This window comes from Diceros bicornis, chromosome 7 (assembly GCF_020826845.1).
Source record: "Diceros bicornis minor isolate mBicDic1 chromosome 7, mDicBic1.mat.cur, whole genome shotgun sequence".
Classification (NCBI taxonomy): Eukaryota; Metazoa; Chordata; class Mammalia; order Perissodactyla; family Rhinocerotidae; genus Diceros; species Diceros bicornis.
The window spans coordinates 63,409,113-63,426,590 of NC_080746.1; the positions used below are offsets into that span (position 1 = coordinate 63,409,113).

The 17,478-nt window shown below is 35.1% G+C and overlaps 1 protein-coding gene and 1 pseudogene across 1 annotated transcript; one reads left to right on the plus strand and one right to left on the minus strand.

Moving 5' to 3' along the window:
- Nucleotides 1-1,026: 1,026 nt before the first annotated feature.
- On the minus strand, nucleotides 1,027-2,020 carry LOC131409104 (olfactory receptor 52N1-like; annotated as a pseudogene).
- A 9,109-nt stretch (nucleotides 2,021-11,129) lies between these two features.
- Nucleotides 11,130-12,092, plus strand: LOC131408078 (olfactory receptor 52N2-like). The gene has a single exon (XM_058544641.1). It carries the CDS (start codon nucleotides 11,130-11,132, stop codon nucleotides 12,090-12,092), a length of 963 nt encoding a protein of 320 aa, XP_058400624.1.
- The last annotated feature ends 5,386 nt before the right edge of the window (nucleotides 12,093-17,478 follow it).

Sequence of the window (17,478 nt, forward strand, 5' to 3'; positions counted from 1 at the left end):
ATTATTTACACTAAATTTAACATACTTCTGTAAGAAAAAATAGTATATATACTTTGTAAGCCATAGACAGACAGACAGCTGAAGAGTCAAGGAAGAAAATGTTTCATGGTTTAGGGAGTCATAGAGTGTCATTAAGATATATTATTTTAAATGAATATTTTACTAAAGTGTAATATATATGCAATTAATACATCAAAAGTGTACAGCTTTATGAAATATCACCAAGTGGACACACTCCGTAATTACAATTCAGGTCAAGAATTAAATCATTGGCAGCCACTCAGAAGCTCCCCTCATGCCCTGTTTAATCATTACCTGGACTTTCATTCTCAAAGTTAAGCATCATCCTAATTTCTAACACTGTAAACTAGTTTTGTCTGTTTGTAAGCTTTATATAAATGAAATCATGCACTACATATTATTTTACCTATTTCACTTGACATTATATTTGAATAGACCACAATTGTTTACTTATTCAGTTTGATTATGATGGACATAGCTTCTGGGTATTATGAGTATGCTGAAACATATCTTTTACAAGTTTTCTGGTGAACATATGTATGCAGTGCTGGATATATAGCTGACAAACTTGGGAAAACAAGTAGGAGATAAGAACTTGGGAAATAAGAACAAACTCCAAAGGGTTTGGGAGGGAAAATGCTAAGAAAAATAAATTAGCACAGATACTGATGAACGTGGCTCATGTTTTGCCAGGGACTTAAAATTTTTAAAAAGTTCAACTCCGGTCCTAGTGATGCAACCACTGTGCCACAAGCTTGTGTAGATTGTCATTCAGGAGACAAATATCTGTCTAGGAAATTAAATGCATTGAACTTTATAGGCCCCTATAAGGAAAGAGACTTTGAAGAACATGGAATTTCAGAAGAGAGGATCTTTGTCTACATGAAGACAGTGGTACCCTTTCAAAAGAGGTAGAAGAATTAAAGTCACATTAAAATATTTCTTATGGCCAGACATCTGTTTTCATTTGAATAGTTTCCTATTGACTAGGTGATATCAACCTGGCTAAGAGAACCCTAACTTCTCAGAAGACTCTGTGTAAATGTTATGAGAAGAATTATTCTTTCCCTTAGGCAAAAAATTAATGACATTTTCTTGTATCTGTTTGGTTTTCACTCCATACACAATAGGGTTAATTATGGGAGGCATGAGTGGATAGAGATTAGCCATAATAATGTGTATGTGTGGAGGAATAGTGTGTCCCTCAAACAGTGTATAAACAAGGTGAAGAAAGCAGGGACATAGGTGATGACGATGGCACAGATGTGGGCAGTAGAGGTTCTGAAAGTTTTCTGTCGAGCATCTGCTGATGACAGACTCACAACTGCACAAAGAATCATGGTATAGGAGATTGCGAGGCACCTAACGTCAAAGTCCGGAATCAGAAAGGCGACAGTTAAACCATAGATGGCATTGAGCTTAATATTGCCACAGGATATCTTAGCCACAGACATGTGGTCACAGTATGTATGGGGTATGACATTGCCCCTGCAGTATGGCAGGCGCTTGGTGAGGAAAGTGAAAGGGATAACAAGCATTACACCTCTAAGATAAGTGAGGAGCCCGGCCTCGGCACTGAATTAGTGAGGATAGTGGCATAGCGCAGGGGGTAGCAAATAGCCACATAGCGGTCCAGGGCCACGAGCATGAGCACCCCAGACACCATCCCAGTGAAGGTGTGCACAAAGAACATTTGGACCAGGCAGGCCTTAAAATCAGTATCCTTAAGGTTTAATCACAATATGCCGAGGGTGTTGGGAAGAGTGCTGGTACACGTGAGCACATCCGTGAAGGAAAGAAGGGCTAGGAAGGTGTACATATGTCTATATAAGCCCTCTTCAAAGTAGATAAGGTACATAAGGCCAAAGTTCTCTGTAATGGTAATGATGTGCATGGCACACAATGGGAAAGGGATCCACAAGTACACTTCTTCCAGCCCAGGGATGCCATTGAGGATGAATGAAGCTGGAGTTAGGCTGGTGTCATTCAGAAATGACATAATGACTGTTGGAAGTTCATGGTACAGCAGATACAGAATTTCCCTACAAGAAAAAAAAAAAAAAAGTAAATTCAGAGAGTAATTGACAAGCAGGATTTTCTTCTCCATAATAGCTAATTAGTCTTTCTTGTACATCAATCACCATATATAGTCTCTTATGTTGAATACATAACATACACACTATTTGAGTCCATGCCTTAAAAATTAGACATTGATAAAATGAACTGACTGAATCTAGGTGATTTGCTGCATCTGGATGTCTCTTTTTTATTATTATGTAAGCCATTCTTCACTGAAGTTGGCCACTAACTGCCCAACTGGATGTTCGAGAAGAATATTTGCTGTGTTTTATGTGCTCACCATCTTAATCAGAGATGCCTATTCCATTCTGAAATGTTAGCAAACCTTAATAGTTCTTGTGGGCTCACTCTTCAAAGTTAATCAGTCTGACAATGATTTCAACCTAATTTTAGACCAAATCCAATTTTCAGGAAGTTGGAATGCAAAAAACTATAAATTATCCCCCTGTGCCAAAAGGTTTCTTTAAGAGAAATCATAGAATATCTTAAAGGTAGAAAAGAAATAATCCCCTTACTAATATCTTGAAAAGGCCACCTATTAGTTCCTTTGATCCGTTCCACAATAAATGGATGGGGAAGATTCATGGAAATGTGATAACTTAGAGAACTTTGTGTTTGTAAGGTGAGAGTCTAGTCCAATGGACTCTAGCATCTAATCCAATGAGACTAGAGATATTCATCATCTGAACTAAAACAACTGACATTTCCTATAGAAAAAAGCACTTTACTTTTTATTTATATCACAACTTCAGAGAACCATGGAATCAAATATTTCTCAGGCTACGTAATCTTCAAAGCTAAGGTGTTTTGGGCCGGCCTCGTGGCTTAGTGGTTAAGCGCACGTGCCCCGCTACTGGTGGCCCGGGTTCGGATCCCGGGCACGCACCGACGTACCGCTTCTCCGGCCATGCTGAGGCCGCGTCCCACATACAGCAACTAGAAGGATGTGCAACTATTACATACAACTATCTACTGGGGCTTTGGGGGAAACAAAAAAAAAACGAGGAGGATTGACCATAGATGTTAGCTCAGAGCCGGTCTTCCTCAGCAAAAAGAGGAGGATTAGCATGGATGTCAGCTCAGGACTGATCTTCCTCACACACACACAAAAAAAAGCTAAGGTTTTTTTTTTAGCATAAAACTGATGCTCAATATATATTTTTTTAAGTCCATAGAAAAAAAAAGCTGTGAGATAATAAGGACTGACCAAACACTTCTGAGTAGTAAGGAGGAGAATATTTGGTGGAATAGTATATCGTAAGCAGACAAGAACAAAATTATGACCATAGGATGGATGCAAGTAGGATACACAAGTCTGAAATAGTGGGTTATGTTGAGTTGCAATGTGTTAATTTAGAAAAAAAGTGCAAGTAGTATAATGGGGGGATAGTCCTATATAGGTGGCTATTGGAGAAAAAATAAATAGTCTCTTTGAATCCAAAATATCAGTGTTGAAATTTATAGCACCTGCTGGACATCTGAGAGGGGACCCACCTGCCACTTGAGGTGTCTCTGTTGGAAATTTAAGGTTGTGTAAAATTAGTTCTTCTTTATGGATGTGCCTTTTGTAAAATTTCACGTCCTTATTCTTTACAAGATGAAGGCTGAGTAGACGAAATCTAGGGGTCTTTGAATTGAGAAATGACTAAAATATCATAATTATGATGTGAAATAGAGACAGTTCCCTAAAAGTAAAAGTAGATGAGAAACAAAGAAAATTATGAAATAAGGTTGTCATCATTCTTTTCTCCACAGTATAAATTATTTTCTCTCAGAAATGATGTTTTTAGCTTTCATAGTCAATGAGACTGATTACCTTTCTTTAGAATACTCCCTACAAGGATTATGTTTCTGTAGTTGAAAGAAGAACATTTTATCTCAAGTGAAAGTGGAGCATCCAAGTCAGTCTGTAAAAGCAACCTTATGGTAGAGTATATCGTGCCTTTTCAAAAATGAGAATAACCCTCTCTGATAGCTCCTTTATTCCTCCTCCTGCCTCAGTTATCCTAACATACATCCACGCCATTAACAAGAAGAATGCACCTCAATTCTGAAATCTTCTCACCCTGAAAGCTATTGGAGTTCTTCAACAAGCTGAAGAGATACCCACGGGTTAAGTCATATTCACGTCTATAGGATGCCCTTGGCCCTGCAGGAGAGGTAGAAGACCTATATTGAGACCACATGGAGGCTAGGGGAGGAGGGAGCGTTCCCATTCTGTGTGTGTGTGTGTGTGTGTGTGTGTGTGTGTGCGTGTGTGTGTGTGTGTGTGTGAGATATATTCTGAAGTAGGGGAGCTGAGAAAACTTAATTGTTACTATCTCTTTCTATTATAGTCTCGGAGAAGAAGTGCTTTTCTATGTGTGTTTTTAATGTGAAAAAAGAAGACTTGGGAATCAGATATATCTGGGTTAATAAACCTGGCTCAGCCATCAGGAGTTGTCTTAGGAATTATTTTGTCCCAAGTCATAGTCTATGACTCAGGAGGGCATAACATTTTATATGTGCAACAGAGATTATGTAGCTGTGAAACCATTTGGACTTTCAGAATTCAATCCTTTTGAGAGACAGACCTGTCATCTACCTTTTTCAAAACTTCTCTTATTTTGTGTTTTATTCAACCCTCTTTTTTCTGGATTATAATGTCCAACTTCAGAGAACTGATTTTAAATACTATTATAAGTATTTAAATATACAAATTTCTCTCTAAGTAATCTTTTTATGTTTCCCTCAAATTTTGATAGGCTGAAGTATACTAATTTTCTGTAGTTCTTCTTTGACCCATGATTATGCAGATGTTTAATTTCACATATCTTGAATGTATTTGGTATTTTATTGTTATTGTTTGCTAATTTAATTGTTTTCAGTTAGGGAACATATTCTCTATGATTCATATCTTTTTAAATTTATTCTTTTTTGTTTTATGACCCATATACATTTGAAAAGAATGTGTCTTCTGCTGTTTGGAGCATAAAGACAAGTAGGAATTGACCATCACCTCTGTATCTGTCTTTCACCACATTTAACGATGATGACCTTCAGAGAGCAATGGCTGCTGCTTCCCTTCTACCTTCCAAATCTCATGCAAATTCCTCTTTTGGCCAACTCTAACCCACCAACATACAAGAAGAAGATTCTGGGAAATATAATTTCATCTCAACCAAGTTGACAGTATACAAATCACCCCTGGGTTATTTTCTCTCCTAACAAAGCAAATAAGGTTAAAAAATCTGTTCTCAATTTGGAAGAACACAAGTTGTAACAATTTTTTACCAAAAGACAGGGTTGTGTGGATATGAAGTCATAATTAAAGAAGAAAACAGATCCAATTGTAGATTCATATGAGTCTACGTCCAAGAAAGTGACTGAAGGGATTATGTCTTTTTCAGGAAAACATGTTTGGTAAAGGCTGCCTGCATTTGCTACTACCTTGATTGAGATTTATTTTCATTTCTCTCCCATATATTGGTGTTTTCTTCAAATTGTGGGTTAAAATTTTTGAGTTGCTTGTTTATATTTTATTAAGAGAATTCTTATCAGAGTGACGAGTTTGTGTCTCTCACTCTCAATAAGGTATTTTTATTCTATCTTTTGCATTTCTATTTTTGAGAGCATAATTTTAGCAAATTAACTAGAAGTGAACAATAAATTTGACAAGGTAGATAAAATAGACAAAGTCCTTGAAATATACAATTACCAAAACTGATAGAAGAAGACAGAAAAAACTAAAGCGTCTTATCTGTTAGAGAAATAGAATTTATAATTAAATCCTTTCCACGCCCAGATGACATTAATGGTGAATTCTTCTAAATATTTATATGAGAAATAAACTCTTTCAGATAATAGAGAATGATGTAACACTTCCAAAGTTGTTTAATGAAGCTACACAACCTCAATACCGAAACCTTACAAAGACATTATAAGAAAGAAAATTTATAAGGCAACATATCTTAAAAATGCAGACGTAAAAATCTCAAGGAAAATATTATTACTGAGAATTGAACCTATTAATGCATGAAGAAGGTAATAACTCATAACTAACTGGAGTTTATCCCAGAAATATAAGGTTAAATTAATATTTAAACATCAATCAATGTTGCTTTTGGTATTAACACAATAAAAGAGAAAAGCCACATGATAATCTTCAGAGTTATCTCATTTAAAACTTGAAACACTACCTTGAGATAGATATTATCATTACAGTCTTTTAAGATTAAAATGATTTAGTGCCAATAGAAGTCTGTAGCTGATAACAAACAACATAAATAATACATTTATTAAGTGGAGTAGAAGAATTCAAGTTCAGGTCTATTATTCACCAAATACTTTTATTTACAACTACGTTGTACTGACTGTTACACACCAGCTCTCTGCCTGCTGTTGTGTTATGACTAATACTGAACTCTACTAGCAGTCCTACAAGCTATGACCTTAGCAGTCTTGTATATCAGGAAACTTTTGGGTAAGAGAATCTTAGGAGAATCTTTTGATAATTTCACGTGTCAAGCAGCAGTTTAGGCCAAGCTTGTCTCAGAGAAGCTTTCCCAAAGTAAACAGTATTAACATAAGTTTCTGAACCCTCTCACAGATAATAACCATGTTATCTCTTTTACCTAATACTAAACCTGTTTTCAATTATAAGATAGGAAAAAACAAAGAACTTTCTAATTCCCTCTTATCAATTGGAACTTTTGTACATTTCTTCCCTTCTAAGCCCACCCATAAACATAGAGGGATTGTCTTTACTAGACATCTTGGCATGTATTGCCACACCCTCTTAACTAATGTACATATTATAAGACATATATGGATAAACAGAATTTGTTAATCTTCTACACCCATGCATTATTTATATTATAAGTATATAATATATGCATAATATTTATAGATATGTATACTTGCTTAATATAGTTTTTAATTAGAAAAAAAGACAACAACAAAAATATTGTAAACAAGTATATTGTCATTCGAAGATTTTCTGCTTGAGGAACTGCTAACAGAGCTTAGGACTTGGAGCATGTCTGCCATCTGCTTGTTTATTATTTATTTAATTTAAATTTTATTATGCCTAATAATATTAATATTGTAACTCAGCATATTTCAAGAAGAAGTCTTGCCTCTAGACTTTTCATTTATTGTAACTGTCTGTTTTGGAAGGAAGCTGTAACTCACCAGATTTCTAATAATTGAAGACTCTCTCTCTGAGCTGAAGCTCTGTAACATAGAGCTTGTTTGTTTTTGTTTTATGTGCTTTGGTGAGTGCGTTTATTCACCACAAAAGAAAAATCTGGATTTATTAGGTTTCTGCCCATTGCAGGTACCTGCTCTAGAAGAAAGATATACCATTACACCAGATTCCTTCTTACTGTTTTCACCTTCCAATCGTCTGCACTCATTTCTACAAACCCAAAGGATGACATTAAATTGTGGTCATAAATGTTCTCTGCTTCCTTCCTCAAAATCCCTTCACTGTTGGGAGAATTGCATTCCAACCTTCTATGTTTCCTTAGATTTGATCAATATTTACTAAATGGAATTACACCTTAAAAGAGTGCTGTATTTCTACGAAGGTAGAGGGGATCAGGAATGAAGAAATGATGCATTTTACAAGGCAATTTTTCAAATGAGCATACAACCTAGCCTTATTGCATAAAATATATTTTCATGAGTCTCTAGCACAGAAGATTCTGAAATTGTTTACTCAATATTTTTGAGGAAGCTTTGAGATCCATAAATGCCGTGTAGATAAAGCTATGACGAAAGTTACAAAGCTATAATTAAAGCACTCTAGGAAATCAGATTTATACTGCAATGGATACTAAACAGTTTACATGCCCCATCAGAGAAAAGTTGTTAAAATTTGAGGGTAATTATTGAGGTCCCCCCCAGCTCTGCTAAAATATATTCTAAATATAAATCTAGTTTGAACAAAACCAAATTTATCTCCTCTCCCTTCAGAGATGTCCCGTAGATGTCCTATGGGACATCTATCTGTGAAGCCCCAAATAAATTTTCTCCTTTTGCTTGGAAAATCCACAGAGAAGTCATTAAGTGTTGTTATATAGGGTTCCTAACCAATACTGTGCAATTATTCTGAACAATATCAGTCATGAATGGGAATTTAAAAACATCTGACATCACAGCGAGTTTGGATGATTCAGAAGAAAAAAATACATAAGATACACAGAAAATTTGGGATGGATTTGAGTCAGAGCGTGATTGAATATGAAGCACTGAATTATCTCACTCTTTAGACTTCTGAAACCAAAGGGATTTGCAAACTGACTTGAAGAGGGAGAAGGAAAAGTGGGGGGAAAATTAAATGTAGTTTAGGCACTGGAGGAAGGAGATTCCATGGTGCTAATCTGAGAAGGACCAAAGAGATAATATTATAGGCAAGCCAATTTCTGTATAATAATAGAAAAACTTCTCTGCTCTCCATAGGTAGAGGAGTCTTCCATGGGAAGTGGTAAGACCTCTACCAATGAAAATGAGTTAGTGCAAGAGTTAGAAGGAATTCTAGTGACCGTGCAGCACAACATCCTGACAACAACATTCATGACACGTCTTTCTCCTTCGCTTGAATACATCTGAAGGCAGTAATCTTTTTATCTTACTAGAGATCCCTATCTGCGTGAACGAACATTACTTGAACCCAAATCTGCTTTCCTATAACTATTGCTATTCTTCATATGTATGACTTTAGGATATGCAAAATAATACAAAAGGCAATTAGTTGCATCTACTCCATGTACTCATCCCAATTCTAAATATCTCCAAATTTCTTTTCTTAATCTTTAAGATTCCAGACATCTTGAAACCATGTTTGCCTTCCTCCATATACCCTTTATTTTTCAATATGCACACTAATTTGTTAAGGTATTTATGTAACATCAAGAAGAAGAACCAAAAAGAACTTTTGGAAATTCACTCATTCACTCATTCATTATATAACTTTTTTCTTGTGCCAGTTACTATTTTAAGTGCAAGAGTTATAGCAGTGAACAAAATAGACGTAAATCACTGTGCGTATAGATTTTACATTCTAGGGAAGGAGCAAGGACAATACTAATTGCTGTGGAGTAAAGAAAAGCTAGAAGGAAGATATTATACCATGATTGGTAGAGATCTGGAGGTTGTAATTATAAATTGAGAGGTAAGGCAAAGTTTGAGTTTGACACTGAGTAGAGACCTGAAATCGTTGATGGTACGCGCCATGATATGTGGGGAATAATAAAGCAGGCAGTGATGTTGCAAATGGAAAAGCCCTGAACTCTGCACATGATTGCTGAGTTTGCGAAACCTCTACTAGGTATGGATAGACCGAGTGGATCAGAGTTGGAGCAGTGGGAGACACATTCAGAGATTTAAAAGGGTCCTCATTGTATAGGATGTTGTAGGCAAGTATAAAGATGTTGGCTTTTGCTCTGAGTGAGATGTAAGGATATTGGATGTGTAAAGGTTGGCTAGACATGGTTTTACTTACATTTATTTTATAAAGCAAAATAATGATAATAATACTAACAATAATTATGATAGTACTATACATTTTGCTTATTATGTTCCAGGCTTTGGTGAAAATCTCCAAGGTTTAGTCTACTTAATGTTAAAGGCATTTACACTTGAGCAAATTGCTTTAAAAAGCCATCAGTTCTAATATTTTCCAGAAAAATTTGCATTTATAGTTTTTATATATTGATATTGTTTACGTAGCACCATTTAAAAAATGTTCAACTGGTTGAAAGTAATGGTAAAAAAAAAAAACACTTCTATAGAAAACCCTAGGCTAAATCTCATGAAAAAATAAATAAATGGAGAGAGACAAAATAAAAGCAATCAAAATTAGAACTTTGGAAAATACTGTTATCTGGAGGAGATTAAAATATAACAGAAGAATATATGAAACAATTTTTGAAAATACAATAAAATATACAATAGAATGCTGTGGGAAAATGAATAACTCAAGTTGATAATCTCCAATGAAAAATAACTAAGTAGGTGCTTTTAAAAATGTAAGATAAAGAAGAATTTTCTCAAAAAAAAAAAAAAGAGATCCAGAGTCTTATGATTTTAATCAAAAAGCTTTCAGACTAGATCCATGTCCCAGAATACAGAAGAAAGGTGGAAAGCTGTTTTCACAAAACAAACAAATTAATTAAGAAAAATTCCATCCTATCCAATTTAAATATTATAGTTATTTGCGGGCTAAAAATAATACACCAAAAGGAGACATACAAATTATGGTTATTTGTAGATATATACTGTGCTTATCTACATAGAGATTTAAGAGAATCAATAGAAACTATGAGAAGTAATTAGAGCTTAAAATGTCAATGGCTAAATTGTTCATGCTTAAATTGTTCATGTTTACCAGTAAGAAATAATTAGAAATATAATACAAAATGCACATGGCCATGCTTTGTAAGTTGTAACTTATTATATAAATGTTGGCCTTTCAAATCTTCTGTGTTTGATTATTCTGACTTGGAAAATCCAGACTTGCCATGTTTAGTCTTGTAAATACATCACACTAAGCCCCTAATATCTGTGTGCAATAGGTAGGTGCTCACATAATTTAATTGGGTATAACCTAGTGGACACAGCTGAAAGGACTTCTTAGAGAAAGGAAATTATGTGAAGAGTTAGGAGAATCAATGTTATTTAAACAAGCCCATAATCTGAAATTGGTCAAGGGGGCAAAACTAAGCATGAGAGATTGGTCTAGGTATATAAACAGGTATATACAGACAGAGTTTACAGTAAGTTTACTAAGGAAGACCAGGGTTTTGTTACTACGTTTGCACTATGTTTGCCTTCTTGTGATTCAGTAACAGGCTCAGGACTGCTAAGTGGGATCAAAGAACATAGTTTGGGTGTAAAAAAGATAATTTTTCTCCTAAAATTATTATTTATGTTGCGCAAAATACTTGTTCACCTTTTTTCTCTAGCTGAAAATAACATCACTACTATCTTCTTGTATAGGACATCTTTATAGGTACCAAAAGTAACATGCTTTGCAATTGGCCATCATGCAGGGAGCCAACAGCTCCAGCCTGACACCAAGGTACTTCATTCTAAATGGGATTCCTGGGCTGGAAGCCACACACATCTGGATCTCCCTGCCATTCTGCTTCATGTACATCATTGCTGTTGTGGGGAACTGTGGGCTCATTTATCTCATCAGCCATGAGGAGGCCCTGCATCGGCCCATGTATTACTTCCTAGCCTTGCTATCCTTTACAGATGTTAGTGGGTGCACTTCATTTGTTCCCAATATGTTATGTATCTTTTGGTTCAGTCTCAAAGAGATTTACTTTAATGCCTGCCTTGTGCAGATGTTTTTCATCCGCATGCTGACGGGCATGGAGTCTGGTGTGCTCATGCTTATGGCTCTGGATCGCTATGCGGCCATTTGCTACCCTCTACGCTATGCCACCATCCTCACCAACACTGTAATTACGAAGGTTGGCCTTGCCACCTTCGTTCGAAGTGTGTTGCTCATGATCCCGTTTACTTTCCTGCTCAAGCGTCTTCCTTACTGCAGGGGCAACCTCATCCACCACACCTACTGTGACCATATGTCTGTGGCCAAATTATCCCGTGGTAACATCAAGATTAATGCTATCTATGGTCTCATAGCTGCCATATTGATTGGAGGGTTCGATATCTTCTGTATCTCCATGTCTTACACCATGATTATCCGTGCTGTAGTCAATCTGTCGTCTGCAGATGCTCGCCACAAAGCCTTCAGCACCTGTACATCACACATATGTGCAATTGTCATCACCTATGTCCCAGCCTTCTTCAACTTCTTCACTCATCGCTTTGGGGGACACACTATACCTCACCATGTCCACATTTTTATAACCAACCTCTACCTGTTGCTGCCTCCTACCCTGAATCCAGTTGTCTATGGAGTGAAGACCAAGCAGATCCGTGAAGGAGTGATCAAATTGTTTTTTAGAGAGAAAGATATTTTGAGTAAGAGATAAATCTATGATATAGAATTCTGCATTTATCATAAAGATAAAGATAAAAGGTATAAAGGAAGAGAGTAAATGCAAAATTCAACAACCGTGAGGTCAGGAGAAAATACCTGTCGATATTCTGCTGTAAAAATTATGAAATAACCACAAAATTTTTAACCTACTCTACTTTGATAGAAAAAAATAAAATAGGAAATAATTGTATTCCTCACTTAGTTTAACTTTAGTTAGAGCTTGTGGAATGGATACTCAGAATGGGTTGTGTAGGTTATCCAACTTCAAGTAAACTCTGATGATTAATTCACTTTGGTCTAGCACTGTGGAGGAGTACATAGGAAAGAATAAAGGAGGTCAGATAGCCTAGAGAAACTCGACAAGATTTGGGAAGTCACAGAAGCAAACTGTCTCATGTGTTACAGGGAAGCAAGAAACACTTCCTCATAACATCTGTGTTGAATTCCAGAGGTCCTGTCATCCTTCTTATTCCACATCTATGTGAAACTTGTATAACTTTAGAAAAAAAAAATTTTCTCTTCTCATTTATCTCTGGCATTCTGCTGCCTAGGTAATTATTTGGATTCCTATGAATGTACCAAGGTACATACAAAGGAAGCTGGAGTAAATATGATTACTGGAGTTTGTCATAATCCGGGAAGTACCCCTTGGAGTTAATATGGAGCAGAATTTTGACAGATACAGTGGATACCATCTGACAGCTGTTTAAGGAAAGGATTTGTGCATAGAAGAAAGGAGACTTGGAGAAAATCTACATACTTTGCCAATCAAGGATGCCTGGGCTTGACTGCTTTACTTGACTTTTACATAAGAGGGAGATGTTGAGTGATCAGGGACAAGGGAGAAAGGAGTACCTTATTTACATTTCTGGAAAGAACAGAGAAAAAAGAAATGAAAGTGGAATGATAAAAGCGGTATTCAGAAATAGCAAGACTGAATGAAAAGTGAGAAAGAATAAAAGCATAACCCAAGAGGAAAGTGGAGTAATAGAATGTGGTCAGGAATTGGATACAAATAGATAATTAGGTGGAGATATTAATTATATTGATTAAGATTATATTCTTATCTGCTAATATGAAGAATATATTTTAATATCATGTTATATGTAGTCAAATGACAGTGAAATATAGTAAATACATCATGCATTTTTTCTACAATATAATTTTCACATGTTTAGAAGCAAAACCTGTGTTTAAAAAAAAAACAACATAAAAGTGTCTCTATGTAACATAAAATATAAACTTAGAATCAGTAAAGTTGCTATCTCTTGGAATTATGTTTCTGGATTTGGTACACTTTCTTCATCAGGTTTTCTCATTTAAACCACACCAAAACACTAGCAAACAGATCAAGAAATTATTTTTCCTAAACTGCAATTTTTAAACATATATATTTTGTCAGATACTATAATAATGCTTCATATGTAATATGTCATTGAACTTTTACTTCCAAACTATAGGGTAGCTATAATTATCCTCATTTTACAGATAAAGAATATGAGCTACATAAATGGCAAGATTAGATGAATCTCAGAAAATTAAAATTAAAATGTAACTATAATATTTTAATAGGCTTATGCTGTGGGAAGGGGGTGATGGGGACAAAAAGAGCAACAAAATAAAACCAGAACATAAACTTGAAAATCTGTAGAAATAAAATACAATAAATAAAATTTATTTGAGGCACCTGAGTAACAATCTCCAATTAATTTATGTCATCTTCCCCATTGCAAATTCAAAAATGGGTTTCATAAGAAAAAAATATATATATATAGTTTTAAAAATTGACTCAACTGAATCCACCAAGCTGGCCAGCAGGCCAGAATAATTTAGAAATTTAAAAATAATTATAGGATAGATGGTGTTGGAAGAAAATTCTACTCAGTATTCATGGGGAAAGAAAGAGAATCAAGAGCAGAGGGAAGAAAATGAGAGTAGAAGTGAGGATTGGATAAAATGGTGGAAAACACTTCATTTCAAATTCCATCTCCCACACTAGAGACCAAGGCAGAGCTCAGTGGGCACAACCCTCCCAGGTCAACCTGGCGCAGTTTGATTAGATCTAGAACCAATGTATCAGGTGCAAAGAACTCACATCCAAATTTCCTTTCAAACCATGAGATATTAATATTCCCAAAGGAAAGGAAGTGGAAGGAAATTACGAGGTGATAACAGAGTTAGTGAGAGTTATCTTTCTCCTGCAGAGTCTCCAGAACCATTTGTCCAAACATTTCAGACTGGTCATATGTGTAGATGTACAGAGATAAAGAAAATGGAACAACAAAACAAAACAGTACAAATACGAGGACACAAAGCACACTGAGCATTCCACAAGACCCTCTCACAAGTCTCTCCTGATAGTTGTATTTTATGTTTTACTGAATTGGCACTATTAACCAAAAATATAACTGGAATCTTATCTCACTTTTTCCCTGAGTTTTCTCTCTCCATATCAATGAATGACAAATTTACTTTTCCTTGAAATGAAAAATACCGTAGACATAGCTTGCCTTTGAAAATAACTTAAAGGTATTGCCAAGGCAGTTTTATAGAAAAGCTGAAAAATAACGAGATTGCACAAGGATGGTTTAACTCTTTTGTGGGATCATAACAGATGAGAATTTTGAATTTAACATTTCTATATTTGAGATAAGGATTCAAAAGTATTTCAGTCAATAGAAAAGTGTTTTGATATTGGTCTGGGATTTTCCCTTGATTCCTTTGGAGCAGTAAACATCTGAAGAAACTAGACAATTGTGCATATATCTATCTACCTGTTGGGTACTTTTATGTTAGATGATCAAGGCACAGATTTCATTATCCAACCAATGCTCTCTTTATGCACCCAAACACACCTTAAACCCCAGATAACAAGATGGCATAAAGAGTTTGTAGGCAAACGTGCATGAGGTTGAGGGTGCAAAGTGATGCTGGAGGTGCTGTGGGGGAAGAGTTGTGTATATGGAGAGGGGCATTTTACTAAGTATAGCTCCCACAGGTAAAGTACTGCAATCTGGAGTAGTGATTAGAACTCTGGCTGCAACTAAAGCTGGGAGTGTTGGGGTCATCAAAGAATAAAATCAAGAAGAAAGATGAGAAGGAGAAATGAGGGTAGAAAGCAAAGAAAAAGGAGTAGGGTAAAGAAAATTCAGGAGAGGTTATCATGATCTGCATATTGTACAAGAGAACATGATATGATGAGAAAGAACAAATAGCAATAATTTTAAGGAAAGGAAGAGAAGCGATTTGGAGGAGGGGTACAATTATTCTCCACTTCTTGTTACTTCAAGTTAGACTAACATTCTTAACTTTTCGTCCTAACTCTGATTCCTGTAAATAGGAAAATCTTCAGTTTTTGGTGTCTGTTGTAAGTTATATGTTGAGCCCTGAACCTCAGAGTAGTCAATCTCTCTGATTGAACAGAACATGCATTCTGATCTGTCCACATTGACATGGTCAGTGGCCAGCCCCTCCCAAAGAGGTTTGAATTTGACTATCTAGCGACGTGGTGAGCAAGCCTGCCTAAATCAGGGACAAAATGTAAACAAGCCCTTTTGACTGAGGATCTAAAGCCTTATTCTGCCAGATGTATATCATAAAATTGTTGACATTTTGATGTCAACTTCCTTGCCTCCAATTTGTCACAGTCAACTCTGAGCTGAGGAGGAAAGGACAGGGTTGTTATAAATAGGCCCTAGAAAAGCTCAAGTTTTTAGATGAAATTAGGACAAAATGGAAAGATAAATGAATAAGATAAAAGAAAAATCAAACAAAGCAAAAACACAATTGCACAGTTAAATGTTACAGATACAATGATGATGTATCTTAGCACAAATTAAAAATATCAGAAAATGTTTCCAGAAGAAATTAGTGTTTAAGCTGATACTGAAGGATAAACTGGTGTTAATTAAGTGGAAGGAGGATGGGAGATAAAAATTATTCCAGGAGAAGGAAATGGCCTACAGGGAGGTCTAGAGGAAAGAGCAAATCATACTCAAGGGACTGAAAACAAAAATAAGTGGGCTCAAATCAGAGGCCAGTTCTTTTCTGAGTTTATACTATATATCTATTTTCTTACACAAAAAATCGAATGTATTACTTTTTTGTTGTTTTGTTATTGTGGTTATTTTGTTTTATACAAAACAGAATCATAGGTCTATGAAGTCAAATGACTTCATGGAGTCATTTTTGGACTCTATGGTTTGAACAAGAAAGAGAATGGAAATTTTTAAACAGATGAATGACAGAAGCTTTCCATTTTGGAATAACAATTTTTTCTGTAGTGAAGAAGTTGAGAAAATAATTTTGAAAAAAACTATTGGCAAAAGTGTCTAATCATGTGGAATATATGTTAAAAATATTTATAATATCTATAATATAAATATAAGTTAAATCTTGACTTCATATCTTATGCTTCTAGTGTACATAACTAAATATAATAATTAAATTCAGAAAAGTTTGAAGTAAAAGAATAACTTTATCAAGAATAGTTATTACTTCTGTCAATGCCTAAACTTAGTACAAATATTTATGAGCACTGGAGAATACCATATTATATCTCTTTTAAAAAGCTCCCTAGGAGATTTTGATGCAGTTGAGCATAACCAGTTTGGGGACCATGGTTTCCACGTTAAAAAAACCTGCTCAAAATTTAACTAATGTGTCATGCCAATTCCTATTTCCTTAAATTTTAAATCTACAAGGAAAGAATTTATACTAAGACTCATATGTAATTTTGTAATATAGTTGTATTGATTTAAATTTAACCAAAATTATTTCACCTGTATTCTATTGTTTTTTGACAAAAGCAAACTTTTTTATTTAAATGAACATTGTCTTTCCAAGTAGTCAACTTGGGAATCTCTCTACTCTTTTTTAGTAATATCACTAATGCAAAAAGCTAAACAAAATATCAACAACATAGTTAATACATTAAAATTTTATTAAATGCTTAAATAAGAAACTTCTGGAAATACATACCAAGAATTTAGGCTTTAATAGTTTTTTCATTTGAGGTGTTAGGTGATAGATGAGCTTGTGGGAGTAGTACAACATTATCTCATTTCCCCCAAAATGGTTGAGGTAAAGGAAGGTTTTTCTTTGAGTGATTTCTTTCTTTAATAGGAGAGAGGTAAGGGAAAACAATACAATCTCTGTCTACTATAAAATAAAAATTTAAGGACAAATACTACCTTGGAAAAATATTTGCAAACTATGAGAGAAAGTGGGTTGGTATTTTAGTATTGAAACTGTCTAGCAAGCAGTAAAACAAAAATTAACACCTCCACTGAAGATAGATGAGGAGGTAAATGAATAATCAAGCATGAGAAAAACAATTGATCAAAATCACTTGAAAAAAATGCTCATAATCACTACTA

Coding starts and splice junctions, on each gene's coding strand:
- LOC131408078 (XM_058544641.1), top strand. CDS start 11,130: ATGCAGGGAGCCAACAGCTCCAGCCTGACACCAAGGTACTTCATTCTA.